This window comes from Electrophorus electricus, chromosome 6, assembly GCF_041902795.1.
Source record: "Electrophorus electricus isolate QZ-2024a chromosome 6, ASM4190279v1, whole genome shotgun sequence".
NCBI classification, from domain to species: Eukaryota; Metazoa; Chordata; class Actinopteri; order Gymnotiformes; family Gymnotidae; genus Electrophorus; species Electrophorus electricus.
The window spans coordinates 22,718,889-22,745,000 of NC_137502.1; the positions used below are offsets into that span (position 1 = coordinate 22,718,889).

Here is a 26,112-nt window from a genome sequence, read left to right on the forward strand (position 1 = left end):
GACCCATTTGACGTTTAACAGTAAGATTTAATCAGCACAGATGTGCAATATGTGTCTATTGCAAATGAAAGCGTTTTTGAGGTAAGCCTTTGTACCAGTGAAATATTCCGCACTGGGAAATGACCCAGAATAATCACTTATTCTTGTGTCACAGGACCCAGTAGCAGGCTAAGAGCAGGACGGTTTGCTCGGTTGACAGTGAGACTGCCATGGAGTTATCCATGGCCGGTTTGGTGATTATATATGCATCAAAGAGCTGCCGATTATTCAAAATTAAATTTCGTATGCTTGATACATACATGGCAAAAACTTTAAACAACAAAAAAAACTCCACACAGATGTTTTGGAAACCTACAACATGCCATTTTGAAAATCCCTAAAATTCTAGCAATTTTCTTGCAAAGAACTGTAAAGCTTAAAAATATGGTGACACGATATATGTACCTAATGATAAACTGCACCAGACAAAAAAAATCACATTTTGGAACGTGCGCAATATATGCCCAAGATTTCTAAAATGGAAATAGGAGCATGGATAAAGGCATAGAGGGAAACTGCTGAGCCATCTATCAAGCAAATAATTTAATAAAAGACAGCTGCAATAGTATTGGTACTGATAAACAGGGATAAGGACAGGACACGCAGCGAGCCCTGGGGCCTCTACTGGATAAACGTCTTTTTCCCCCATTGGCCAAAAGAAATGGCGGAACGTTCCAATTGGCCCTGAAAACATTTCGCTTGGACCCTAAAGTAACACCGCTCACAATACTATAATGTTCCAAATACAAAGTGCATAGAATAGAAGCGGTATAATATACAGCAATACCCAAGTTAATAAAAAATAAGTAATTATCTCTTAAATAGCAGCCAAAAATAACAATTATAAAATAATTGTTCCGGTTGCCGTCTGTTGCTAGGCAGAATATGTTAATATATGCATGCGGCCATCTCTGCAGCTACCATTCTGAGGTAAGACCAACATCACCGTTTTTATTAAAATAATCCAAACTCTTGCGAAATCGATCCCTAATCGTTAAGCAGAATTTCAAGATTACATTTCTGTAAGTAGTGTTATAGATTTGGTGACCGGTTGTCTATTATCTTTAAACTACAATATACATCTTTTTTCGCGTCTCTTCAACGAGCTTGTTGTTGTTTAGTCCCACCCAAAATGGAGACCTTCCTTCCTTGTTGAACAGCAGACACAGGGCTGGGCTCAACTATAAGTAGGGACCGAAGGGTCTATTTCCAATATTTTAAATCCTTTAAAGATCTGTTTGGTTTGGCAAAATCTTTAGTAAAGCTCCTTGGCGAAAGAATCCTGGAAGATTCCCTGTCCCAGTGATGTTCATGGCTACCTCTCCGAGGTTTTCTTCAATAATGCCCGTGTTTTTGCCGCTGTGATTTTTGTGGTATGGTCCGGTTGGAACTCCGAACCTAAGGGGTCAAAGCAGGGGGGAATGAGTAGAAACATTAGTGTAACCAGTAAATCGTTTTACAGCATTTAACATTTTGTTGTATTGTTTCACAGTTTTAACAAGGCCGTGCTTATATGCATTTGCGTCCCTTTTTCCTCTGCCGACGCCGGGTCAGTTTCACCCGCGTTTCTCTTCTACCCCCGGAGAGTTATTAGACTGCCCGTTCCTGGCGATAGCTAACACGTTGGTTTATTATGGTGAAACCAGCCTCCAGGCAGTAGTGGCACAAGCAACATGACCCGAATAAGCCGTATACGTTAAGTTGTGCTTGTTTTAAAGTGTCTATGCCCCGTAGATTCTTTCCCATTTGCTGGTTTGCTAACGTGTTCTGTCTGGAAATGAATGGGATTTAGCAAGCTAGCAACAAAGCTATGTGCTCATACTTACGGGCTATACATTCAAAAACATGATCTACATGTGTCAGAATAACTAATGACTAACGCCAGTGGCGGTTACCTGCGTTTTGGGTAACGTCAAAAATATGTAGCTTGCTAGTTAACCAAATCTGATGATCTCACTCTTTTCTTTAATCTGATTGATTCAGGCCTTAAACTAGCTTCAACTTCTCTAGATGGCTAATTTTCCTTCATGTAATGTCTAAAGTTACTAGCTGATCGTATATACGAATGATATTTTACTAGCTAATAAGAACTTTTTAGTTTAGCCAATTGCTGTCTTTTAAACGATTACAGTTATTTGGCTCGGTTCAATCAACACAATAAAAATGATAATACCACACGTTCTATGCTTTGAATCGTCTCTTTATTGCTGGACTCTAATCGTTTTCTAGTGCACTACCTTCATACTCTCGGATGGTTGGTGAGGAGTGACTAGGTGTGGGAGGTGATTTGGGGTGTCCTGCTAATTTTGCCATGGAGGCGAAACAGGAAAGCTCTTCTGTGTGGACTCAGGCCCCCAGCAGTGAAGGAACCAATCCAGCTCAGGTACATCACTACGCACACTCACACCCCACAAAAGCTGGAAAACCCTTCCTTTGTACCGTGATCCTATGGGCACAGATTTACTCTTAGTCTGCAAAGTGTCTTGAGATTTTATTGCATGGTGTAAAATAAAAAAAAACTGCTGCTCTTACTGCTAATAACGTCACCTACCCTTATGTTTCTCATTTGCATCACATTCCATATTTTAAAGAAGTTTTTCAGTGCTTAATTAAGTGGCAGGTTTTGCTGAGTCTCCAATATCTCCTGCAGGTGCATTTTGAGGGTGGCACCGTGGCCCAGATTGTGTACAGTGGAGATCAGGCAGACCGAGGGCAGCAGGTGATCTACACTGCAGACGGAAGCCCCTACACCTCAGTAGAGTCAGCCGAGCACACGCTGGTGTACATCCACCCTGCTGACGGAACACAGGTGACGTAGTACCCCGTAGACACAGACTATTTCACATTTGAATCTGATTTCAGCATTTAAATATTCTCCATGTTTTTTTTTCTCCCCTCACACGGCCTCGTTGTGCCAGTATAGCATGTGACCGTGATTGAGACCTGCGACTGTGTTTCTGTTTGAGCGTGTTGAGGTACCTTTGTTTGTACCTTCTGAGCTGAGTTTCGTCTGTCCTTTCAGGCGGTGTTTACAGACCAGCCCCAGGTAGCCTACATCCAGCAGGATGGAACCACGCAGCAGGTACATGCTGACTCAGCAGGTGCCGTTTATCCCGTGGCTTGTGAAATCCCTGTCACTGTTCGTTCGCTGTCTCTTTGCTTCAGGTCACCGTGCTGCTGCCCAGTGGTCAGAACATGAATGCGGCCAATTTGCATGTGCTGAGTAATGTAGCAGATGCTCCTCAGGCCATACTGGAGCCTGTGCCACAGGTGAGAGAAGGCAGGAGTACACACTAAACAACCCATATCAAATACGAATGAAACACTTATTAAACATACTATACAGTATGCTACACACAGAGTACAGTAAACACGTACTACCAGCATTAGCACATATGGCAAACACTATGCAGCACATGTGTACTAACCACATTCTAAACAATACCAAACATTATACACTAAACAAAATGCACAATACGTACTACACAGTACACCCTGAACAACTACAATTAAAAAAAACTTTTAACTGTACACATACTAAACAAGATGTACTACACGCATCATACACAGTACACACCAATCATGCACTAAACATCCTGTACTAAACACATGCTAAATGGCATGTAATAATGCATAGTATGTAGAAAACCCAACAGTGTGTACATGACATTGTGCAGGGATTCTTTTTATCAGCAATACCAGCATCAGTCACAAGTACAAATGAGCATTCAGATGAGAGGTTTAGTCTTTTGTTTAGTTTTATTCGTTCTGTGTCAACTTTCTTTTTAACCCGTAGGGTGAGTTGGCCAGTGCTGATCTCCCTGCCATTACCGACCCTTCGACCAGTCCCTTAGGGGCCACAGACTCCACTGTGGACTCTGAGGATGAAGAGGATGATGAAGAGGAGGATGACAGAGATGACTCTGATTTGGACGATTGGGAACCCAGGCCAGCTCAGCCCTTCACCCCTCAGCATCTGTGTGAGTGGAAAAGATCAGGAATATGGGGAAAAATAAGAGTAGAACTACAATCAGGAATATAACTACATATGGAGAAAATTGGGAATATCACTACATGTGGGAAAATCAGAAATATCACTATATAAGGGAAAATTATGAATGTCACTATGTATGGCAAAGGCCAGAAATTTCGCTACATATGAAGACAAACAAAATCAGGGAAATTTGGGAAACACTGGGAATATCACTGTGGGTGAGCAGGTTGGCCCATCTCAGTTTCTATGCATTGCATTTCTGAAGCATTGTCAGAAAACTAAAAGCTCTTGTCAACTTTTTCAGTGTAGTTCCTAACCACTGTGTTGCATCACTGAACAAACCTAAAAGCTAGTTTCATTCTGTAATCATGATTGTATGATTTGCCTCTTTAACACCCTCTGAGCTATGTAGTTGTCCTTTTAAGATTTTATTCTTAGTAACTGTGCTGACAGATTTAAAGGTTGTACTTTATCCTGGATATTGAGTTCTGTAACTCTGTGTTCTACTTTTCCCAGGGTGTGAGGAGTGTAACAGTGCCAACCCCGGTGTGTGTGTGAAACACGGCCCCCTCCACCCAATCGTGAACAGGCCTGTGATGTCCAGAGCTCGAGCCAGTCTGCCCCTTATCCTCTACATTGACCACTTCCTGGGAGGAGTTTTCTCCAAGAGGCGCATTCCCAAGCGCACTCAGTTTGGACCCGTCGAGGGTCCGCTGGTTCCGCAGAGTGAGCTGCAGGACATGCATTTCCAGCTTAAAGTACGAACGTCCTCACCCAGCACACTTTGAGTCCTGCTGTTGCACAATGCAGTGAGATGATTAGGGAAAGATGCCATTTTTTTCCCGGCCTGTGCTCGTCAATGTGCGCTATACGGTCAAAAGTATTGGGACACCTGCACATTATACCTACAAGATTCATTTTATTCTAAATCCATAGGTATTCATATGGAGTTGGTCCCCCTTTTGTAGCCATACGTTTACAACCTTCTGGGAAGGCTTTCTCCAACATTTTGGAGTGAATGTCTGTGGGAATTTTCATCCAGAAGGGCATTTGTGAGGTCAGATACTGATGTTAGATGAGAGAGCTTGACTCGCAAACTCCGTTCTAATTCATTCCGAAGGTGTTCGATGGCCTTGAGGTCAGGGTTCAAGGTCTTCCGCACCAGACTCCCCCAACCATGCCTTTAAGGACCTTGCTTTCTGCGCTGGGGCACAGTCATACTGGACCAGAGAAGAGCCTTCCCTACACTGTTCCTACAAAGTTGGAAGTATAAAACTGTCCAAAATGTCTTGGTATGCTGAAGCGTTAAGATTTCCCTTCTCTGGAACTAAGGGGCTGATGCCAATCCTCGAAAAACAATCCCTCTACCAAACATTACAGCTGGCACAATGCAGTCAGGCAGGTAGCGTTCTCCTGGCATTCACCAAACCCAGACTTCTGACTCAGACCGCCAGATAGAGAAGCGTGATTCGTCACGCCACAGGTCTTGGTTCCACTGCTCCAGAGTCTGGTGGCGGTGTACTTTAAACCACTCCATCCGACACTTGGCATTGTGCTCGGTGATGGAAGGTTTGCATGCTGCTCCTTGAACATGGAAACCCACACCATGAAGCTCCCTGTGCAGTTTTTGCGCTGATGTTGATGCCAGAGGAGGTTTGGAGCTCTGCAGTTATTGAGTGAGCAGAGCCTTGGTGACATTTCCACACTATGCACCTCAAGCGCTCAGTGACTCCACTCTGTAACACTTTTCAGTAATACCACTCACAGTAGCTTGCGGAATATCTAGCAGGGAAGAACATTGATGAACTGACATGTTGCATCCGTGGCTTCCCATTACAGTACCACACTCGAATACAGTGAGCTCATTAAAATGACCCATTTTGAATGTCTGCATGGGAATGAATGAAACACCCAGACTCAATGATTAAGAGGTGTATGTCTCAATACTTTTGTCCATATAGTGGATATGACTCTGTGGTTGTAACTTACGGTAAACACGAATTTTGCATGGAAGTGAATGTTTAAGTGCATGTCACTCTTGCATTGTGAAGTATATGTGCAATTAAAAAAAAAAACTTATTATTGTTATTATTATTTTTTATTATTTTTGAGCAGGGTTACTATGAAAGAGTCTTGGGGCTGGGTTTGGAATTGTGGCTTGCTTAAATGTCGATGTCTAACCCGACTGGCGTTGCTTGCGTTCTGCAGCTGTGTATGGTAGCGCCCGAGCAAGCCGACGAGACGGTGGAAGACCTCTGGGTGGACCTGGCGGACGAGGATCGCTGCAACTGGATGATGTTTGTCCGTCCTGCCGAGAACCACCTGGAGCAGAACCTGGTGGCGTATCAGTATGGCTCGGACATCTTCTACACCACCATCAAGAACATTCAACCCAAACAGGAGCTCAAGGTGCGCACTGGCTGCTACTAATGTAGGTTAGCCTCTATCACGCTGTGCCAAAATGATCTGAATTTTGGTAATGCATCAGGACTTGAAATTCTTACTCATAACCCTTCTCTAATGTCCTCTAACTTTATTCAGGTATTTTACTCACATTTCTACATATGTGCTACTGCAGTTGTAAATGGTTCAGAATTATAATGCAGTACTATTGCAGTGGGCATGCTACCAGCAGTTTGACACCAGCACACATTTAACTGGTATACATGCACATGTGCAGAGTCACTTATCAGTTCTTATCTGGATCTAGCTACAATCTATGTGTGCAGGACTTTCCAGCATTGCAAACACTGGGCTTGTGAGGGTGATTTAAAAGAGCACATAATACCCACAATCCTGTGTTTGTGCGTGTTCTCCTGCAGGTCTGGTATGCTGCATCATATGCTGAATTTGTCAACAAGAAGATTCATGACATCACTGAGGAGGAGAGGAAAGGTATCTTCATTTATTTGTGATTTATTTATTTTTTGCTGCTCTTGTCTCTCCCTTTACATTTACAGGTACATTTACAAAAGCTACAAAAATTACACTTGTAGTGCAGTACTACAATTAGTAAATCATTGTTCTTAGCTCTTATGTGATTTGCCTGTTAAGTTCTCTTTTGTTGTGTGTGTCTGTGTCAGCCCTGCGGGAGCAGGAGAAAAACTGGCCATGTTATGAATGCAGTCGTCGTTTCATGAGTTCAGAGCAGCTCCAGCAACACCTCAACATGCACGATGACAAGCTTGACCTCGTGCAAAGGTTCCTACCTGCAGTGTATCCACACATAACACACATACACACACGCATGCTTGCAGTACACGCACACGCGGCCGCCCCACACGTGCACTCATACAGCACTAAAGGATGTCCAATTGTTCTGTAATCAACATCCTCGATCGCAACTCAGGATTTGCCATCCCTTTCCCTGTAGGCCGAGGGGGCGTGGCCGGGGGCGAGGCAGGAAGCGGTTTGGTGCTGGAAGGCGACCGGGGCGACGACCCAAATTTATCCGTCTGGAAGCCCCTGCCGAGAGTGCTGATAAAACTCCGGTAAGATCTGAACAAGAAACAGCTGCTGTGAGGTCCCGAGTTTGTATTACAGTTCCGCCTTGTGTGACAGTGTTCCTCTGTGATTCCTGCCACAGGACCTGCTAGCATTCTCAGAGGAGCCTTCGGGCGGCGCTCTGAACGGGCTGAAGGTGGGTGAGCTGGCGGCCGAGGCCGGGGCTACCGTGTCCGAGGGGGTCCCGGAGACCCAGCAGGCCCAGGTCCGGAACCTCCTGGACGAGGACGGGACGAACGCCACGCCCGCGGCCATGAGCGTAACACCGCTGCCGGATAAGGAGGACACGTCGGCAGCGGATGTTGCTGACCCCCACCTGACCGTCCAGGACATGAGGCGTGCCCGGAGGATTCGGGTGAGAACGACACTTTCCTCCTTAAACTGGCTCCCCACTCATCTCTCAAATGTAGCACATTTAGTGGTGGAGTTGATTGACAATGTGTGTGTGTGTGTGTGTGTGTGTGTGTCTGTCTGTCTCTCTCTCTCTCTCTCTCTCTCTTTTTCTTTCTCTCTCTTTCACTGTGTGCTACATGTTAAGGTGGACTTACAGGTAGGTGTAATGTAGTCCACAGAGGAGTTTTATGACAGCCACAGGCTTACAGTGCGACTCCTGCGTTGTCATTACATCTGTGTTACATCTGTAAACTCTGGTCTCTGTGTTCTGCATCTGCTTCTGTAAATGGAGTCTTTGTGCAGGAATGTCATTAGACGACCAGGCATGACTATGTATGATTCATTACTGAGCGTGCAAATGCAAACTCCAGTGCATTGTGTCAGTATCATTGTAGTGTTTACATCTTAGTTCTTATCTGACTGCAACTTGGAGCGTCTGTCTAACTTCCATCTCACCCTTCACCTCTCGCGTGCGTGTGTGCGTATGTTTGTTCTCTCACATATAAACTCCTCTCTTGGCCTCACCTCTCTCTCCCAGAATGCCGCTCTGCAGCACCTGTTCATTCGCAAGTCCTTCCGGCCGTTCCGATGCTCCCAGTGTGGGAAGGCGTTCCGTGAGAAGGACAAGCTGGAGCAGCACCTGCGTTACCACGGCCGCGACACCTGCCGCCACGTCTGCCACCAGTGCAACAAGGGCTTTCTCAGCAGCGCCGCCCTGGAGGACCACCTGCAGCTGCATACTGACCAGCGCACCTACTCCTGCCTCTTCTGCACAGAGTCCTACGACAGACTCGACCTGCTAAAGGAGCACGTGGGCATCCATCTCGTCAACGGCTGCTTCTCCTGCCCCTCCTGCAAGAAGACCTTCACCGACTTTATACAGGTTTCCTTCCATAGCTGCTAGGTTTTCATTCAGGTCCCATACAGCCAGTGTTTCTCTACCCAGTTCTCGGCCACACCAGACGGGCCACGGTTCCTGTTCTAGAACACTGAATACGGCGCTGCATGCACCAGGTGGTGAGTCTTGAGGACTGGGTTCAGAAACACTTTTAGGCTTAAACGTTCTAGACATAGCCTAAGACTTAACCCTGGATTGAATTACCCCCTAAGTTAGGGCTCACTGGGTAACCGTTGTTGTTGTTGTTGTTGTTCTTCTTCTTCTTCTGCTTCTATTTGTTTACTTTTGTTGTTGCTGTTGTGATGTGCAGGTTAAGAAGCATGTACGGAGCTTCCACTCTGAGAAGATTTTCCAGTGTACAGAGTGCGACAAAGCGTTCTGCCGACCGGACAAACTGCGCCTCCACATGCTCCGCCACTCAGACCGCAAGGACTTCCTCTGCTCCACCTGTGGCAAGCAGTTCAAGGTGAGAGACCCTGCTGTGCGTGACCACAGCCCTGAGCACCTCCCTTCATTCTGTTAGACTGCAGGTGTAGCTACATCGTAAACTGCATACGAACGTTCTGACTCAGTAACGTGCTGTGTTCAGTGGTGTTATAACTGTTTAGTAAGTTTCTAAAGTGTCTTAAAGACTGAATTGGAGTGAGCCAAAATGCCCAGAAACGTACGCGTTGGCTCCGAAGAAGGCTGTGGCTGTTGGAGGCTAGTGAGAAGAAATGCCTGGTGCAATGAGCCATCGTGAACACAAACACACATTCTCACCTTCCTAGCAATGCAATGGCACGTAACCCAGTTTTGGAGCGCGTTACGTTAACGGTGATGCCGGGTCAGAACTGGCCGCAGCTGCGTGTGTAGTGGGCGTGGCTCCTCGGCCGGGCGCTGGGCCCCGTTAGGTTTGGCCCTGACTTGTACCACGTCCATCTGTGTGTCCTGCTCTCGGCGTATTGCAGCGGAAAGACAAACTGCGTGAGCACATGCAGCGAATGCACAACCCGGAGCGCGAGGCAAAGAAGGCGGAGCGCACCCACCGCGCCAAGGCCCTGAAGCTGAAGGAGCCCACCACCGACCTGGAGAGCTTCATGTTCAAGTGCCGCCTGTGCATGATGGGATTCAGGAGACGGGGCATGCTGGTGAGGCGGCGATCCGTCTGTCCACGCCCACGCACACCCTCACAACACACCTTGCCCAAGTAGCACTGACTTCATCTCTTTATCTGGGACTCACACGCACATGTGTGTGTGTTTGTGTTTGCGTGTCTGTGTTTTGCAGGTAAATCACCTATCTAAGCGGCACCCTGAGATGCGTATAGAGGAGGTTCCAGAGCTCACCCTGCCTATAATTAAGCCCAACAGAGATTACTTCTGTCAGTACTGTGATAAGGTAAGTGTGTGTGTGTGTGTGTGTGTGTGTGTGTCTTTATTGACCTGTTGATACACATCTTCATAGTTTGACTGGAACACACACTTCTAATCTAACACACACTTCTAATGTTATTTTAGTTCTTATACATGATGTCTCAGCATAAGACGTCTCCTTAGATATGATCAATAAAGGGTTCTTAAATTTAATATCTGATATGTTATTTGATATATTATGTATATGTGCAGTGATGTGTTGTTTGTGGTGGTTACGATGTAATTTAGCGTGATCGATACGTTGTGCAGGTGTATAAGAGTGCGAGCAAGAGGAAAGCTCACATCCTGAAGAACCACCCAGGGGCGGAGTTACCACCCAGCATCCGCAAGCTCCGTCCAGCTGGTCCTGGAGAGCCTGACCCCATGCTAAGCACCCACACCCAGCTCACAGGCACCATTGCAACGGCCCCTGTCTGCTGTCCCCACTGTGCCAAGCAGTATAGCAGCAAGGTAGGGGTGTGGGTGGGTGTGGGTGGGTGTGTGTGTGAGACTTGCTGGACTTAAGTCAGTCCCTGCAGCCCTGTAGAAATTTGCCACTCTCCTGTTAAGTGGTTCCTCCTTTAACACACTGACTCAAGTGTCAAGGCTTGGTGCTGAGTCATGAATAGTTAACTAATCCTCCACCTTGAGAGAGGAGGGGCCTCTGGCCTGGCTCCTCCTACTGCTATACAGTACTGAAGAGCAGACGCGCTCCAGTGAGAGAGGCCTGATGTGGTGAACTTTCCCTGTATTGTGTCCACAGACCAAGATGGTGCAGCACATTCGTAAGAAGCATCCGGAATTTGCCCAGCTGGCCAGCAGCATCCAGCCGCCCCTGGCGACGACCGTCATCAGCAATGCGCCGGCTGTCATCACGACCGATGGCACTACGGCAGAGACTGTGGTGGTGAGGAAGAGAGCGACCGCGCCCGTGCGCGTGTACACGCACACGCTCTGCGTTCTGGTTCTCGTGGGAGTTCTAGGACAGATATCCAACTTGTGAAGGGGCTGTGCACCGTCATAACCCCGCCCGTCCCCTCTTACTCCACAGACGACAGACCTGCTGACCCAGGCAATGACGGAGCTGTCTCAGACCCTGACCTCCGACTACAGGTCGGTGCAGGGAGACTTCCAGAGGATACAGTACATCCCCGTGACCCAGGCGGGTGGAGGCCTGGCCCAGACACAGCACATCCAGCTGCAGGTGGTGCAGGTGGCACCGGTAGGAGTCCAGCCACTTGCACACTCGTGACTCGCACGTTCTGGGTGGACACGCCACCTAGAACACCTTACACACCTGAACACTCTGGGTGGACACGCCACCTAGAACACCTTACACACCCGAACACTCTGGGTGGACACGCCACCTAGAACACCTTACACACCCGAACACTCTGGGTGGACACGCCACCTAGAACACCTTACACACCCGAACACTCTGGGTGGACACGCCACCTAGAACACCTTACACACCCGAACACTCTGGGTGGACACGCCACCTAGAACACCTTACACACCCGAATACTCTGGGTGGACACGCCACCTAGAACACCTTACACACCCGAACACTCTGGGTGGACACGCCACCTAGAACACCTTACACACCTGAACACTCTGGGTGGACACGCCACCTAGAACACCTTACACACCCGAACACTCTGGGTGGACACGCCACCTAGAACACCTTACACACCCGAACACTCTGGGTGGACACGCCACCTAGAACACATTACACACCCGAACACTCTGGGTGGACACGCCACCTAGAACACCTTGCACACCCGAATACTCTGGGTGGACACGCCACCTAGAACACCTTACACACCTGAACACTCTGGGTGGACACGCCACCTAGAACACCTTACACACCCGAACACTCTGGGTGGACACGCCACCTAGAACACCTTACACACCCGAATACTCTGGGTGGACACGCCACCTAGAACACCTTACACACCCGAACACTCTGGGTGGACATGCCGCCAATTTACAAACCTGGACAGAAGTGAACATGCTTGCCTGTTTTGTTTTTTAAGTTCTTTCTGTTCCTGTTTTCTGTGTTTATTTTTCTTTCATTTTTCTTTCCTTGTCTCTCGGTCTCCCCACCTCCAGGCGTCGTCCCCTCAGTCCCAGCACTCGACAGTGGACATGACCCAGCTCCAGGATGCACACAGCTTCACCCAGCACTCCATCCAGGTGCAGCACATCCAGGTGTCTGAGGCCACGCCCACTGCTCAGGTCTGCATACACCAACACAGGTCTTATTTTTAGACACCCACACCCACACACACCTGCATAAACAGTAGTGTTTTTTTCCAGACTCACACATATGAGTCTGTGTGTGATTTAAGTTATATTGTGGGGGAACTTAAGAACTGGGTTTTGGCTGTTGCGGGTTGAAAAGATTTAGCGTTTCGGTCATGTTCAAAAATGACAAATAATTGATTTTAGTAGTGATTTAATGTGTCCAGACATATTGCTATTAAGCCAGTTTAACCCCCCTGCTTCACATAGGTAACGGGGCAGCCTCTAAGCCCCTCCTCTCAACAAACGTCACAGGAATTAAGCCCTGCCCAGCTGACCCCTGTTACTCTGGCCCAGAGCCAAACCCTACAGTCATCCACCAATCAAGCACAAGGGACAGTGCAGCATGCATACTTGCCTGGCAACTGGAACTACCGGGGTTACCGTGAGTATATAAAGTATCCCTGTTACAACGGGTATTCTGCCCATCCAACTTGAAATCCTGCAAATTTCATGTCTCTCTCTCTCTCAGCCTCTGAAATCCAGATGATGACCCTGCCCCATGCTCAGTATGTCCTGGCGGAGACAGGAACGCCCGTCGCTGCTGCCGTCAACAGTGGCCAGGTCAAAACGGTGAGGGAGGAGCTTGGACGAGTGCCAGCCTGATCTGTACTTCCTCATTCTCTACCACTGAGACAAAGACACTCCAACCAGCCACACCTTCAGCCCTCCCTTTCTGCCCTCTGCTGTCACAACATGAAAACACCTCATTTTTAATGATGATATTCATTAGGTTGTTTGGATTGTAGAGAACCACTTTTTTGTGACTGTTGTTTATATTGTTTGTTTGTTTGTGGTACAGACTCACTATGTGATATCTGAAGGGCAGGCTGAGCTGGATGGTAAACAGGTCAGTGCCCCACCCACTACTGCCCAGGTAAACTCTGACCCATTGGAGCAGCCATCCACCAATCAGCAGGCTACCACGCAGTACATCATCACCACGACGACCAACGGAGCTGGCAACAGCGAGGTGCACATTACCAAACCCTGAGGCTGGGTCCCTATACACACACACACACACACACACACACACACACACACACACTAGGATAGACTTTATTCTGAAGGCGGGAGGATGTGTTGCTACCAATCGGTTGAACTGGAGAACAACTTTAACAGGACAAAGAGAGTTATGATTTCTATTTTATTTTATTGCAGTTTAATGAAGTGAAAAGGATGAAAATAACCTTATTTAATTATAATAAGAAACACTGGATAGTTGCTAATGAAGAGTCTAGCAGTGTAGGCTGGTTTGGGGTCCCACCTGCTGCTCCCGGGGCTTCTGTTACAGCCTCATCAACCCACAGCATTTTAACTTTCATTTCATTCCCCCTTCTTCATTTGAACTCTTGATGATAAAAATATTAAACCTATGTTTTCAGGTGTTTTTTCAGGTTTTTTTTTTTTTTGTTTGTTTTTTTTGTTTTTTTTACACATATGTCTTATTTATAGATGAGATTCCTTTTGAGAAATTCATGTGGAATTAATTTTTTCATTTTAAAAACAAGAATGTATTTTTTGAAAATAAAATGGGGTTGATGTGGGGTTGATTGATGTGGGTTCTAAATATTATTTGACTTAATTTTGACATGGAAGGTGACTTTAAAAACCCCCCAAAAATTACCCAGATTACTACTATGTGGCCTGAGATTTCTACCATTTCTTACACAAAAGGTGAAAAAGAAATCTGTTTTGATCATGCACCCCTCCCACAGCATCAGGGAGGTGGTGTCACTTGTGTCTTTGACTGATCTGGCCCAAGCTGGACTGTAAAATGCAGCTTCTGAAATATCTTTTAGAAGAAAAACGAAATACTGCGATTATCTCTTCCTTTAAAAAACTTTTGTCTCATTATTTATCATGACTCCACTCCTCCCTTGTTGACATGTTTATAACGCCTTGTTTATTGGATGTCCTGGCGACCATATTGGGTCTTGGACCTCTTTTACTGTCCATTCTTGTGGATATTTGGAATTTATCGGGTATGCTCACTTCTCATACAGGGACATGAATCTCACGACATTAGAAGGGAAAATTAAATAAAAATAGTCATTTCTTAGGCAGTGGGTGGCTTGTACAATGTAAAAAAAAGAGTAGCTGTATTATTGTGAATATTATCGTCAATGGCTGCGTTTACAGTATGTGTAAAGTGTAAGATGTGTGGATGTGTGGGTGGGTGGGCGAGTGTGCGTGTCTCTCTCCAGGTGAGTGTTCTGATGTCAGTAGTGTTTTGCAGAAAATAAACTGCTTCTTTTTCTACACCGGCTGTGTGGGTTTTTCTGAGTTTCTGGTTCTTGGTGAAGGTTGTGATGGAAGTGGGAATCGCAATCCAGTTTCTGGAAATGTACTGATACGAACTGTTTAGGAGCACAGCTTAATCTGCCCTGGCTTCTGGCTGTCCGTGGCCATGCAGTCAGAGACGCTTGACAATCTAGTGATAAGAAAACGTAACTATGTCAGCAGGAGATTCCAGCACTTATGTGTGATGTGGCACTACAAATGATGGTGAATATCAAAGTACTTACTCGTATGAATTATTTATCCATATCATCTGTCAAACCTTCCTCAACCTGTTTACTAAATGACCTGTCAGCCCAAGCCAGCCACATTCTATGCGTGCTCTCCCAGGCTGATTCAGAGACGAAAGAAAGGGGAAATAAATACACCAAATACCAAAACAGGCTGCATCAACCCTGCCAGCTGGAGTTACAGGCCAAACAAGTCTTTCACCTTGATATCCAGAGCGCAGTCCTGGAGAGGGACAGAGAGAGAGAGTGGCGAGTGTGTATGTCAGTGCTGGAGCGTAGCACTGATGCCTCAGCTGGCCAACGGGGGTGTCGCGGACTTTACGCGGAGCGGAGAGGTGGAGAGCCAAGGACGGAAGGGCGGGGAGGGGGAGGGAGAGGCGGAGCAGGGATCCAGCTGGAAAATGTAAGTACCGTGTGTGATGACGCAGAGTGGGCCTGTGTGTCGCCAGGGCGTTTGAGAAGCTGATGATGGATGTGTGGGTTATGGGGGGGGGGGGGGGGGGGTGTGTGTTCGTGAACCTGAACTTGAACTTCTGTGAACCTTTTGTTGTTCATTTTCACTTCTACTTTCACCTTCTTTATGGGAAATAGTTTATCTATTGTTTCCTCTTATACTGGTACATGCGTGTGATGGTGTATGCGTGTATATACACACATACACACACTGCATTTAGACTGGTTACAGGTACTGTAACATAACACATGCCAGACCTCCCCACATAGGAGGTCTCAGTATTCTGGAAATAAATTAAAATGAAATATGTTTTGTCTGAATTCAAGTGTTACCAGAATTCTGCAGTTCTAGTAAGCGTCTAGAAACCCGTAACTGATGCAGACAGTATTCATCCTTGCTCTGTAACCCTATGCGCTTAACATCAATGCCCCCTCTGCAGACTGCACTGGAGATGTTGGCCTGGATGGCTTCGCTGCCTGGCCCCGTTAGCCGCAGCGTGGTCGGTGGTCCAGCTGGAAGCGCCCCTCCACCCGTCGGTGGGCCTGATGGAGGCCACGTGGAGGCTGTGCCTGGCTGGCGTGCTGTGGACAGGCCTCGGTCTGGTCGCCGCTCTCGCTTGCCTGCTTCTGCGGCACGCGGCGAGACCGCAGCGGGTGTGTGTTCATCCGTGCTCCAGCATGCTCCCTGCCCCTTCAGGGTCCTCACGCTGACTGAATTTATATGCGCTTGCTGCACTGGTGGAGTATCTTCTAAGAAAAGACTGTCATTAAAAATATCAATTTGAATTAACAAACTTTTAACAATAGCCTCATGTGCTCTGTTTTTACAGGAGATGGTCTCCCAGAACGTAGAAGAGAGCATGAGAAAGACAGGCCAATCCCAGCAGGAGTGGTGAGCAAAAACAGACCCAGCATACAGCTCAGCAGCACAGCCAAGATTCCTGTCTCAGACAGTTTACCTGAGCCACTCCTATGAAACACTGCTGAAATGAAAATAGAGTGTGAAGCGTCCTCGTTTAGACCAATCCAGCGATAGAGTGTCAACTTTTAACTTTTAACTAGCGTTATCGCTATCTCTATTTATCTGTCTCTCACTCTCTCTGTGTGTCTCTCTCATTATCATATCCTCCTTTGACTCCAGTCTCATCAGTGAGCACAAGGCAGGTCGACTCGTAGCTGTGGCCAGTGCTCTGCTGGACGGCCTGGTGGTCTCCGTGCTCCAGGAACCCCTGTCAGAGCCCAGTCTTTCCCAGCTACGTGGCCTCCTTGTCAGGCTGGAAGTAAGTGGGATCCTTGGTTGTGGAATTTCCTGCCTGGAGCTCATATTTCCCAGCAGCCTCAGGGCGTGTGATGTTCTTCCTCTATCTAAGTGTTTTTTTTCCTTCTTCTCAGTTATGGCATTTCTGGAGTGCAGTTATACAGTGAAAGCCATTAAGTTGTGATGTCAACCCTCAGTGTGACTGTGCAGGATGGAAAACCCCTGCATCCTCTGGCAGGGACAATCTAGTCACCTGCCTGCAGGATCCAACTGTAGAACAGCTCTTACACCAGGTGCACCCTGAGGGGAAGTAGGTACTGCTCTCCACATGGTCTTGATTTTTCTTCAGGCAGTGTCCCAGGCAGTCAGCGAAGGGGGCCTTCCTGACTGGCCACCACTGAAGGTCAGTGAAAAGGAGCAAGAGGAGGAGGCCAGAATGAGTGAAGAAGAGTCCTTACTGGTTGCCAGAGCCAGACACATCTGCACTTACTTGCAGGACAGGTGAAGATAACCCCTCCTACGTGTGTTACAGTTGTTAGCGTGTGGAGGCCTGGTGCCAGTGTCAGCAGGTGTCCCCAGCACGGCTTCCTCCGTCATGGCTCTTCAGTGTCACTGTATGAGCATCTACAGTTTACTGCTGTATAGAGGCCAACGGATATGGATTTTCCAATATTTAGAGAGTAGGGAGGCCGATGGCCACTTAATGCCGATATCATGTTTTTTGGTTTGTTTTTTGCAGCTTTCAACAATTTCATAATAATGAATGAGACAAAAAATTGTTCAATTTAAATGAATATTTATTTAATAGTTCTTGTCTGCATTGTCTCTGTTTGCTTAAGTAGATCCGCACTGCCTGCTGTGCACTTATTTTAAGTAAAAGTAACAATGAAATAAAAAATAAGTATAACAATGTCTGTAGGTAATCAAAAATTTAAAAAAAAAAAAAAAAAAGGCTGATGCCAAAACAAATTTGCCAATACAGATTAGCTTAAAAAAGGGCATTTAATCAGCCAATTGATCAGTCTGTTAACAACTAGTGCTGAATAATGCAATAGTGTCCCACTATGTATCCCTCTTCATGTTGCCCCGCTCCATACTGCCCCATTTACTGTCATTTACTGTTGTTTTTGCACATTTCCTCAATAACTATTGTTTGCCTGTCTTTTTATCTTTTTGGCTTTCTCTCTCTCTCTCTCTCTCTCTCTCTCTCTCTCTCTCTCTCTCTCTCTCCCTCCTCCCTCCCTCCCACTCTCTCTTCTTCTCTCTCTGATCCTCCTCCCTTTCTGTCTTTCTACATCTTTCTGTCGTGTGTCTCTCTCTCTCTCTCTCTCCCCCTCTCTCTCTCTCTCTCTCCCTCTCTCTCCCTCCTCCCTCCCTCCCACTCTCTCTTCTTCTCTCTGATCCTCCTCCCTTTCTGTCTTTCTACATCTTTCTGTCGTGTGTCTCTCTCTCTCCCTCTCTCTCTCTCTCTCTCTCCCTCTCTCTCCCTCCTCCCTCCCACTCTCTCTTCTTCTTTCTGATCCTCCTCCCTTTCTGTCTTTCTACATCTTTCTGTCGTCTCTCTCTCTCTCTCTCTCTCTCTCTCTCTCTCTCTCGCTCTCTCTCTCCCTCTCTCTCCCTCCTCCCTCCCTCCCACTCTCTCTTCTTCTCTCTCTGATCCTCCTCCCTTTCTGTCTTTCTACATCTTTCTGTCGTGTCTCTCTCTCTCTCTCTCTCTCTCTCTCTCTCAGGGTGAGGGCTTTGAGCTCTTTCCTGCAGGTACAGGCTAAGTACTGTGCGTGTGTGGCTGATATCCAACAGGGGCTGCAAGAACACTGGGAGCAGCTGGAGACTCTCCACTCCAAAGTGACCCTGCAGCCCCAAGCAGCTGGCGACCCTAGCGACCCTGGCGACCCTCGCACGGTGCTCACGTGCACACAGGTGGGATCAGAAATACATGAGTATTGATCTATTGATCAGTCTTAATTTGTATGTGACTTGTTGTGGACTAAATGTATATTCTAAAAAATAAGTAAAAAAGTTGACATTTTATGATAACTTTGCCTGCCTTGTCAACGTAGATACAACAGTGTTCTTCAAATAGCCGAACAACATAGTTGGTTCCTGCTTCGGCATTTCTACCTGGCACACTGTCAGTGCTTGTTGGGTTGTCGCCCTGATGTTCCCTGATCCATTTCTCCCTGATGTTCCCTAATCCACCGTTCACTGATTTTCACCCCTTAACCCAGTACTTTTCTGGAGGGGCTTGATTGATCTTCCTGCCATTCCCTGCAGCTGTCCCTAATGGGGTGTAAACGCCCACGCTCCATCTTTCCTCTGTAGATTCTGTCTCCTCCACTTCTTTGGTGCTCTTCTGTAGTTTGGACTCAGTCATTCCTGCGTTGTGGACCAGTCCAATGGCTACAGGGCTGGAGAAACCCCGGCATCCAACTTCCACCTGGTGAATGGTTATGTTCCAGCTGGCATCCCGGCACTCTGCTGCCTGCTATACGTACGTCTCCCTGAGGAGTATGTTGTCCTTCTACAGCACTGTTCCTTGTGGGTTCCCGCCTTGACAAAACATGTATACATGTCCTTGATGTTGTCTGAGTTGCTGTTTGCTACCCTCATATATTCAGTCAGCTTTGCATGATCTGGTTGTGTCACCATCTAAAGGGCCCATGTCAGAGCTGGCTTGGAAACTGATAGGATATTCTGGAGACTTGCACTGACTTACTGCAGACTCTTGCACTGACTTTTCCACTGGCAGAGGTTCTGAGGTCATGTTAATATGTCCGTAGGTCGCCCTTATCAGGAAGCTCAGCCTGGCTTGTGGTGTTTTCCAAATATCTGTCCAGCTGATATCTCTGCTTAATATAGCCTTCCACAATGTTCAAGCTCTATGGCGGCCCTGCGACATTCTTTGACCAAGTAGTGCTCTTGCTCTGACCCGGTCGCTTCCTCTACAACCATGTGGCCTTTCATGTCTATCTTGTGGCTCTGGACCAGAACTGTACAGACCCTCCCCAGCTAAACCCTGTGTGGCCCATCTGAACGCTTCCTTAGTCCTCTTTGCTGCAGCCTGCTGATGACTTGCTCCACTTCGACCTGTGTCCTCCACTTACAGCCTACAGGAACTTTAGCTCTTTCCAGAAGCGTGTGGTTGTGGAGTTCCTCGGCACTAGAACAAGACGTGTCTTCTGCTTCTGTCTCAGGTTGATTTGGCTTTGGTGGAACCTGCCGCAGGTTTTTGTTAGAGAAGCCAGGTTCTATAGGACAGACCCAACCGCTTCTTGATGGAAGTGTTGGCAATGCTGTCCTGCTGACCATTGAAGCAGGAACTTTGGGAATTGAAACCTTCAAAGGCTTGATTACCCGATATTACTGCGTGAAGTGATGGTGCCACACCTTGTACTTCCTAGGCAACTGGATCTGGTTGATTCTTGCCAAGCCATCTGACAGCTGTTGTCTTGCCTATCTCATGATCTGCTTGTTGGAGGGGCCAGCAGAGTAGTGCCTCCTGAGACTTCGAATGAGCTGTTCAGCTTGTAATTGTACACAGCAACAAATACAGTGCTGCCATTCTGTATTCCTTCCTTTCCTGAACAACAGGCTTCGGGACTTTGTGGGATTTTTCTTTATTCATGCCCAACTTATCAGCTCTTCCAGTCACTTAAGGAATCTCTTTTGTGACATGACCCATATACCTTCTCAAGGGAAGCATGATACCTCTGACCCCTTGCTTGGCTCCACTGAGGACTATTTCAAAGGTGGCCACGAAAAAGATGAGAGATGGCACATTCCACGATGATTTATTTTTTTTATAGCTCCCTCTGGTCTGACCTCCTAGTGCAAGATTACTGGTTGAACTGTCTTCCACACTTCATCCTATCCTGATAGATGTGAAGGCCCCTGAGTCATGTCCCAATCTGTCAACTGCATGTACAGCTACGGAGGATTTCGCTGTTGTCATTGTCTGTGCAGGTCATAACTGTCAACTGCATGTACATCTGGAGAAATTCTTTTGTCGCTGGGGAGGGTGACTAACCACCAACCACCGATTTTTGCCTGCCAGGGGGCCTTTGGTTTAACTTCTCTTGTTCAGAGGGGCACTTCTTCATTGGTAAGCCAGCTGGTTGGGTGACTAACCCTTTCTTCATGTTTCAGAGCCTTTACACACAACTAGGTGTTTTCAGGAGTAGGGTTCATGAGTCCGAGTCCCACTTGAACACCATCACAAACCTGTTACAGGTGAAAAAAGCACCGTAACTACCCATATACACATACATATATACACACATGCTTTCTCTCTCTCTCTCTCTCTCTCACTCACACTTACACATAATATTGGTTGGTGTTTACCCAACAATTGCAAAACTATCCCACACAGATTGCAAAAATACAGAACTGCTGTTGCACACTGTCTATTTAATCCTGACTGAACTGTGCTCTCTGCTCTTTGTCGCCCAGGAGCTGAAGGAGGAGCAGGAGCGTCTGGCTGGGTCTGTGGGTCTCACACTGGGCCCTGTATGGATCAAAGACTTCCTGCAGTGCAACACTGAACAGGTGTAGTTCTGCTGTAGCTCAGCATCTGGCTTTCAGATGATGTATCATAGACTGGCCCTTTAATTCATATATCCACAAGGAGCTTAAATCGAGTTACACTGTTCGTTACTTATGATATGTGATTTATGAATATAATGACTTACATTTACATCATTTAGCTGATGTTTTTGTCTAAAGTGACTTACAATTATGATTGTATACAATTTGAGCAATTGAGGATTAAGGGTCTTGCTCAGGGACCCAACAGTGGCAACTTGGCAGTGATGGAACTTGAACTGGCAACATTCTGATTACTTTTCAAGTACATTAACCACTGAACCACTGACTTATAAAATGAATATAATAATCTGTGAAAGTTAATACAGATTACAGATTACAAACAGAGAATGAGAGTGAAGGAAAGCAAGGGCCTGTTCTCTGGAGTATAGTTAGACTTTGCAGCTAACAGTTTGCTTCCACTGACAGTTTGAAAAGGTCTACAAGGATTTCACATGCCTGGAGCAGCAGATGCAGACCTTTGTTTTGCACCTGAGAGGTCTGCAAGCATCAGCACAGGAGCGAGACATGTCCACGGATGCAAGGCATCTGAACGTGGCCCCTCCCACTGCTCTCTGCTCCGCGCCCACGTATAGGGCCGCCGGACCCGGCCCTTTCACGGATCCGGAACCGTTGCCCAGAGCCCGCTCTGCAGTCTCAGCTATGGACTGCCTGTGTGGGTTCAGACGTCGGAGGTGAACTTTGAACTATGACCTCGGCCTGACTGTGAAGATGTTCTGAATGGAGACAGAATGCGCATGTGTGGGCTGAGTGTGGAGTTCAGTGTGTTGTGCTAAAAGATTTTAGCAAAATTTAGCAAAACAAGATGTAACTTTTTATTTAAAATTTTTTTTTTTTTGACTATTTATAGTTGTGTATTTATATTCTGTATCATTGTTGCACTATTAAAAACACCACTAGAGGGCAAACTTTAACAACTTTTGTGAGTGATTCTTTTCTTTTCTTTTGCGGACTGTGTGTGTTTTCCATCCGTTCATATTTCAGATGGAGCTCAAACACATTTCCATGCAGTCATTTTTATACAGTTGACTCTCATTTTTACACACTCATTTCCACACAGTTATTTCTATAGTAATTTCTGTCTAAACAGGGATTTCTGTGTGGTAACTCTACTGTAGCTGCAAACCAGACATTCCCCCTTCTCCAAGTCATTTTTGTAATCAGTTCTATACATTCATGTCTATTCAGTCATATTTACTCTCATTGCTACTGCTAATGCAAGCCTATGAAAATTCTTTCCCCCACACCTGCTTCTATATGTGTGTGGTGGCGTTTCAGAAGAAGCTGCCTCTTACCTGCAACGCAGTGTTAATTTAATCCAGTGAATTTCCAGTCTAGTGTTAATTTAATCCAGTGAATTTCCAGTGTAGTGTTAATTCAATCCACTGAATTTCCAGTGTAGTGTTAATTTAATCCAGTGAATTTCCAGTGTAGTGTTAACTTAATCCAGTGAATTTCCAGTGTAGTGTTAATTCAATCCACTGAATTTCCAGTGTAGTGTTAATTTAATCCAGTGAATTTCCAGTGTAGTGTTAACTTAATCCAGTGAATTTCCAGTGTAGTGTTAATTCAATCCACTGAATTTCCAGTGTAGTGTTAATTTAATCCAGTGAATTTCCAGTGTAGTGTTAACTTAATCCACTGAATTTTCATTCTCTATCTGAGACCATTCTTTCCAGTTTCCTTTCCCTTATAGTTCTATAAACATCATTAGATGAGATATAAAAAGAAAACAAAAAGCTTGGATCTGTTCATTATGAAAGCTATTATATGGTTGTACTGCTACAGGCACTGACTGTCTTGTTGATGACAGAAACCGAACAGTGTCCTTTACACTGTACAACAGGAAGGGAGGAGTGGTAAGGACAGAGAAAGTGATGTGAAGAGAAGACGAGAGGAGCATTGGGGCAGAGAGGGCCAGTATGGGAGTGTATCTGTTCTTACTAAAAACTGCACTGCCCTCTGGACCCTGTGTAGAGCAGCAAACCTCTTTGATCCAAATTCAATTACCTTCACCTCCTCCGACACACACAGATCATGTGCAATCACTTAGCGGCAGGCTGTGCTATACAGCTCAGAGGCAGCGCTGCATACGCGGAGCGTTTCTTCAAAGGTAAATGGTGGTCCGTGCTGCCAAGTTGAATACATGCATGCTTTGGGAGGTTTTGATCTCACCTGATCCCCAGGAGTCTGAGGGGGGTGCTGGGTCAGGCGTCTCCATCTCTGCTCAGGCTCATTGCTTAAGGTTTACTCACCAATGACATTCCAGCGCATGAAACGTTTATAGCGTGGATAAGCTCTTCCAGAGCTTTTATGGAGTTGGATCCGGAGTGGAAGATGAGATCAAGAGAATATTTGATGCTGAGATGCGCACAAATCTGTCCAGCAGACGTCTCCAGAGATATGCGTTTGTTTTACCGGTTTGGAGAGCGAGATGGATGAAAGCTCACACAGTGTAGCCTCCAGCTCCTTCTAACCACCCCTAAACCACAGTTTAACTAACAACAAATATCCCAACTGTGTGTGTTTTTTTTGCTTGTGTTTGTGCATGCGTGTACATTTCAGTGGCTTGGTTGGCCTAGTGCCTAATTAATCGTGTTTGTACCCCTTGCACCTGTTGGTCTAGATTGTGTGTGTGTGTGTGTGTGTGTGTGTGTGTGTGTGTGTGTGTATGTGTGATGAGGCAGAACTCTAATTGAAAAGAGTGGACTGTGGCCCATGCCCAGGGGGCTTCTGGGAGGAACGGAATGTGTGCTTAGGAAAAGGAACTCGGGGATAGGACCTGTTACAATACCAGACACACACACACACACACACACACACACACACACACACACACACAGCAAGAGTGAGGTGAAGTGAGATTCAAAAAATGTATGCAGAGTAACTTCAGCATATTACCTAGCATACCACTACATACATTTTTTTTTTTCAATAGACATCTCACCCTTAAGTATTGCCAGTATAGTTTCTAGTTTGTTGGATGTGTACTGTGCTGGCGTGCAGTTGGGTACGGCCAACAGCAGAGATAGCTCCTCCACGTACTGGGTGGAACGGCGTCAAATTCCCCTGATAAGGGCTGGGTCTGGCATAGCTAATGTGTGAGCTCAGCCTGTCATATGTTCCTTGCCCCACACAGGGTCAGAGTACGCTCCAAACACGTCAGCAGACACCCCGCATGGCGAAATTCACAAACGTGTCGGTGCCCCACTGTGGGCCACTGCTGTTTCAGAGAAACAGCGTCTCATTTACATTTATAGCGTTTAGCTGATGCTTTTATCCAAAGTGACTTTCAATTCTGACTGAGCACAACTTGAGGACCTGCTCAGGGCCTAACAGTGGCAACCTGGCAGTGGGGTAGGGCTTGAACTGGCAACCTTCCAATTACTAGTTAAGTACCTTAACCACTGAGCTACCACTGCCCTACCTCACAGTGCACTACCCTGCCCTTGCAGTGTACTTGGTTTGCGGTTGTTTGTGTGTAGCTGATCCTATGTAGGAGCAGAGCTGTGTCGCCTTTCATGTTTGAGTGTTGCACTTTTGATTACTAATATTTACTATGACTGACCTCAATCCAAACTTATGATTTTAGAAACTTTTAGAAACTAGAGAGTATTGCCTGCCCTGAACACACTGTGGTGTATAGGGGAAATGTGTTTGAAATCTGTCTGGGTGGCTGTCAATTACCTTAGATCGACTAAGGAAAGTTTCTGGACAGTAAAATAATTAGTTTTTTATGATGCAGGTCTTGTCTGGCTCAAGGGTAGATCTGAAGTTTTCTGAATGTTCCATACAGTATTTAGCTGCTGTGTAAACCTCACACCTCTGCACTACACATATGCCTAATTCAGCATATGATCCGTGTGTGTGTGTGTGTGTGCATGCTAGTGTGTATAATATTTCATTCTTTTTGAAAATAGCATTAATAATGGCCAAATCTGTGCTAAATAGTTAATGATAGTTGTTTAATGTTCCTAAGAGCAGATGTGTGGTTTTATCGTGCATGTAAAAGTGTTGTTTTCTTGCCTGATTAGTTATAAAATGCATTGATGTTGCTGGACAGACCAAAGGCCTTGGTGCTTGTTGCCAGGGGCCCTGGGACCCAGGAGGAGTGCAGCTGTGTGAACGTGCAGACTTTAAAACGCAAGGAGCAGATGGAGACGATTAGCACAATGGCGGCGCGTCTGTGTGCAGGGTGACCTAAGGTGCCACATTATTATCGACGATGTTACGTAGCTGCAAGGAAAAAGTCTCAGCAGCTTATGAAGTTTACGCCTGAACGTTCACACGGAAATATCTATGTAAGAGCATTATTAGAAATAAATATCTGCCCATAATGAGTTTGCCTGTTAGCTTTCCTTGAGTGCTTTTTTTCCTTTAATATTTTTCCATTTAATGCTTTTAATAACCAAAGGCCATGTATGGTTCCACTCTTAATGTATGCATGTACCGGACTTACCTGTACAGGAAGGTAATGAGAACAGAATGTGCGCTAGTAAACCTCTGCTTGTTTTATCAGTGTCTGTGCGGCTGTGCATGTTTTAGGGTATTGGTGTGTGTGTTTGTATGTGAGTGCACACGTGCATGAGGAAAAAAATGTGGCTTTAATCATTAGGCAATACTGGGCCTGCTTCCTGTTTGTGAAATATTACTTCAGATTTTGCTTTTAAGGCGAGAGCAGATCAAATCCATCGTCCCCATGCTGTCAGAGCTTTAGAAGTGAGCCAGTGAAGTGAAGACCA

At 46.3% G+C, this 26,112-nt stretch overlaps 2 protein-coding genes and 3 long non-coding RNA genes across 10 annotated transcripts; 2 read left to right on the forward strand and 3 right to left on the reverse strand.

Annotated features, from left to right (window-relative positions):
* Window positions 1-903: 903 nt before the first annotated feature.
* On the forward strand, window positions 904-14,790 carry prdm10 (PR domain containing 10). Of its 5 annotated transcripts, none has more exons than XM_081716002.1 (23): window positions 904-969; window positions 2,269-2,422; window positions 2,690-2,848; window positions 3,062-3,121; window positions 3,205-3,309; window positions 3,836-4,019; window positions 4,550-4,791; window positions 6,242-6,442; window positions 6,856-6,928; window positions 7,117-7,234; window positions 7,407-7,524; window positions 7,620-7,892; window positions 8,469-8,813; window positions 9,139-9,294; window positions 9,779-9,958; window positions 10,098-10,208; window positions 10,493-10,693; window positions 10,986-11,129; window positions 11,274-11,444; window positions 12,335-12,460; window positions 12,737-12,911; window positions 12,999-13,099; window positions 13,329-14,790. In XM_081716002.1, exons 2-23 carry the CDS (start codon window positions 2,351-2,353, stop codon window positions 13,518-13,520), a joined length of 3,507 nt encoding a protein of 1,168 aa, XP_081572128.1. In that variant the 5' UTR covers window positions 904-969; window positions 2,269-2,350; the 3' UTR covers window positions 13,521-14,790. The 5 variants fall into 5 exon arrangements, with proteins under 5 accessions (XP_081572128.1, XP_081572129.1, XP_081572130.1 ...); XM_081716003.1 differs by lacking the exon at window positions 904-969 and adding an exon at window positions 995-1,061; XM_081716004.1 differs by lacking the exon at window positions 904-969 and adding an exon at window positions 1,267-1,367.
* LOC145658569 (uncharacterized) lies at window positions 971-3,149 on the reverse strand. Its single transcript, XR_014124175.1, has 2 exons — window positions 3,019-3,149; window positions 971-1,437 (listed from the first exon to the last, which is right to left on the reverse strand). It is a non-coding gene; the product is annotated as an uncharacterized LOC145658569 (long non-coding RNA).
* Window positions 3,888-13,024, reverse strand: LOC145658568 (uncharacterized). Its single transcript, XR_014124173.1, has 5 exons — window positions 12,885-13,024; window positions 12,242-12,462; window positions 6,826-6,910; window positions 6,215-6,367; window positions 3,888-4,015 (listed from the first exon to the last, which is right to left on the reverse strand). It is a non-coding gene; the product is annotated as an uncharacterized LOC145658568 (long non-coding RNA).
* A 40-nt stretch (window positions 14,791-14,830) lies between the features above and the next one.
* LOC118241205 (uncharacterized) lies at window positions 14,831-15,390 on the reverse strand. The gene is made up of 3 exons (XR_014124174.1): window positions 15,260-15,390; window positions 15,055-15,158; window positions 14,831-14,960 (listed from the first exon to the last, which is right to left on the reverse strand). It is a non-coding gene; the product is annotated as an uncharacterized LOC118241205 (long non-coding RNA).
* On the forward strand, window positions 15,111-22,287 carry si:ch211-151h10.2 (uncharacterized). 2 transcript variants are annotated; one of them, XM_027023669.3, is made up of 9 exons: window positions 15,111-15,460; window positions 15,951-16,164; window positions 16,341-16,402; window positions 16,652-16,790; window positions 17,118-17,269; window positions 18,499-18,688; window positions 20,915-20,998; window positions 21,218-21,313; window positions 21,779-22,287. In XM_027023669.3, the coding sequence occupies exons 1-9, from the start codon at window positions 15,111-15,113 to the stop codon at window positions 22,046-22,048; spliced, it is 1,557 nt and encodes a 518-aa protein (XP_026879470.3). In that variant the 3' UTR covers window positions 22,049-22,287. The 2 variants fall into 2 exon arrangements, with proteins under 2 accessions (XP_026879470.3, XP_081572131.1); XM_081716005.1 differs by lacking the exon at window positions 20,915-20,998.
* The last annotated feature ends 3,825 nt before the right edge of the window (window positions 22,288-26,112 follow it).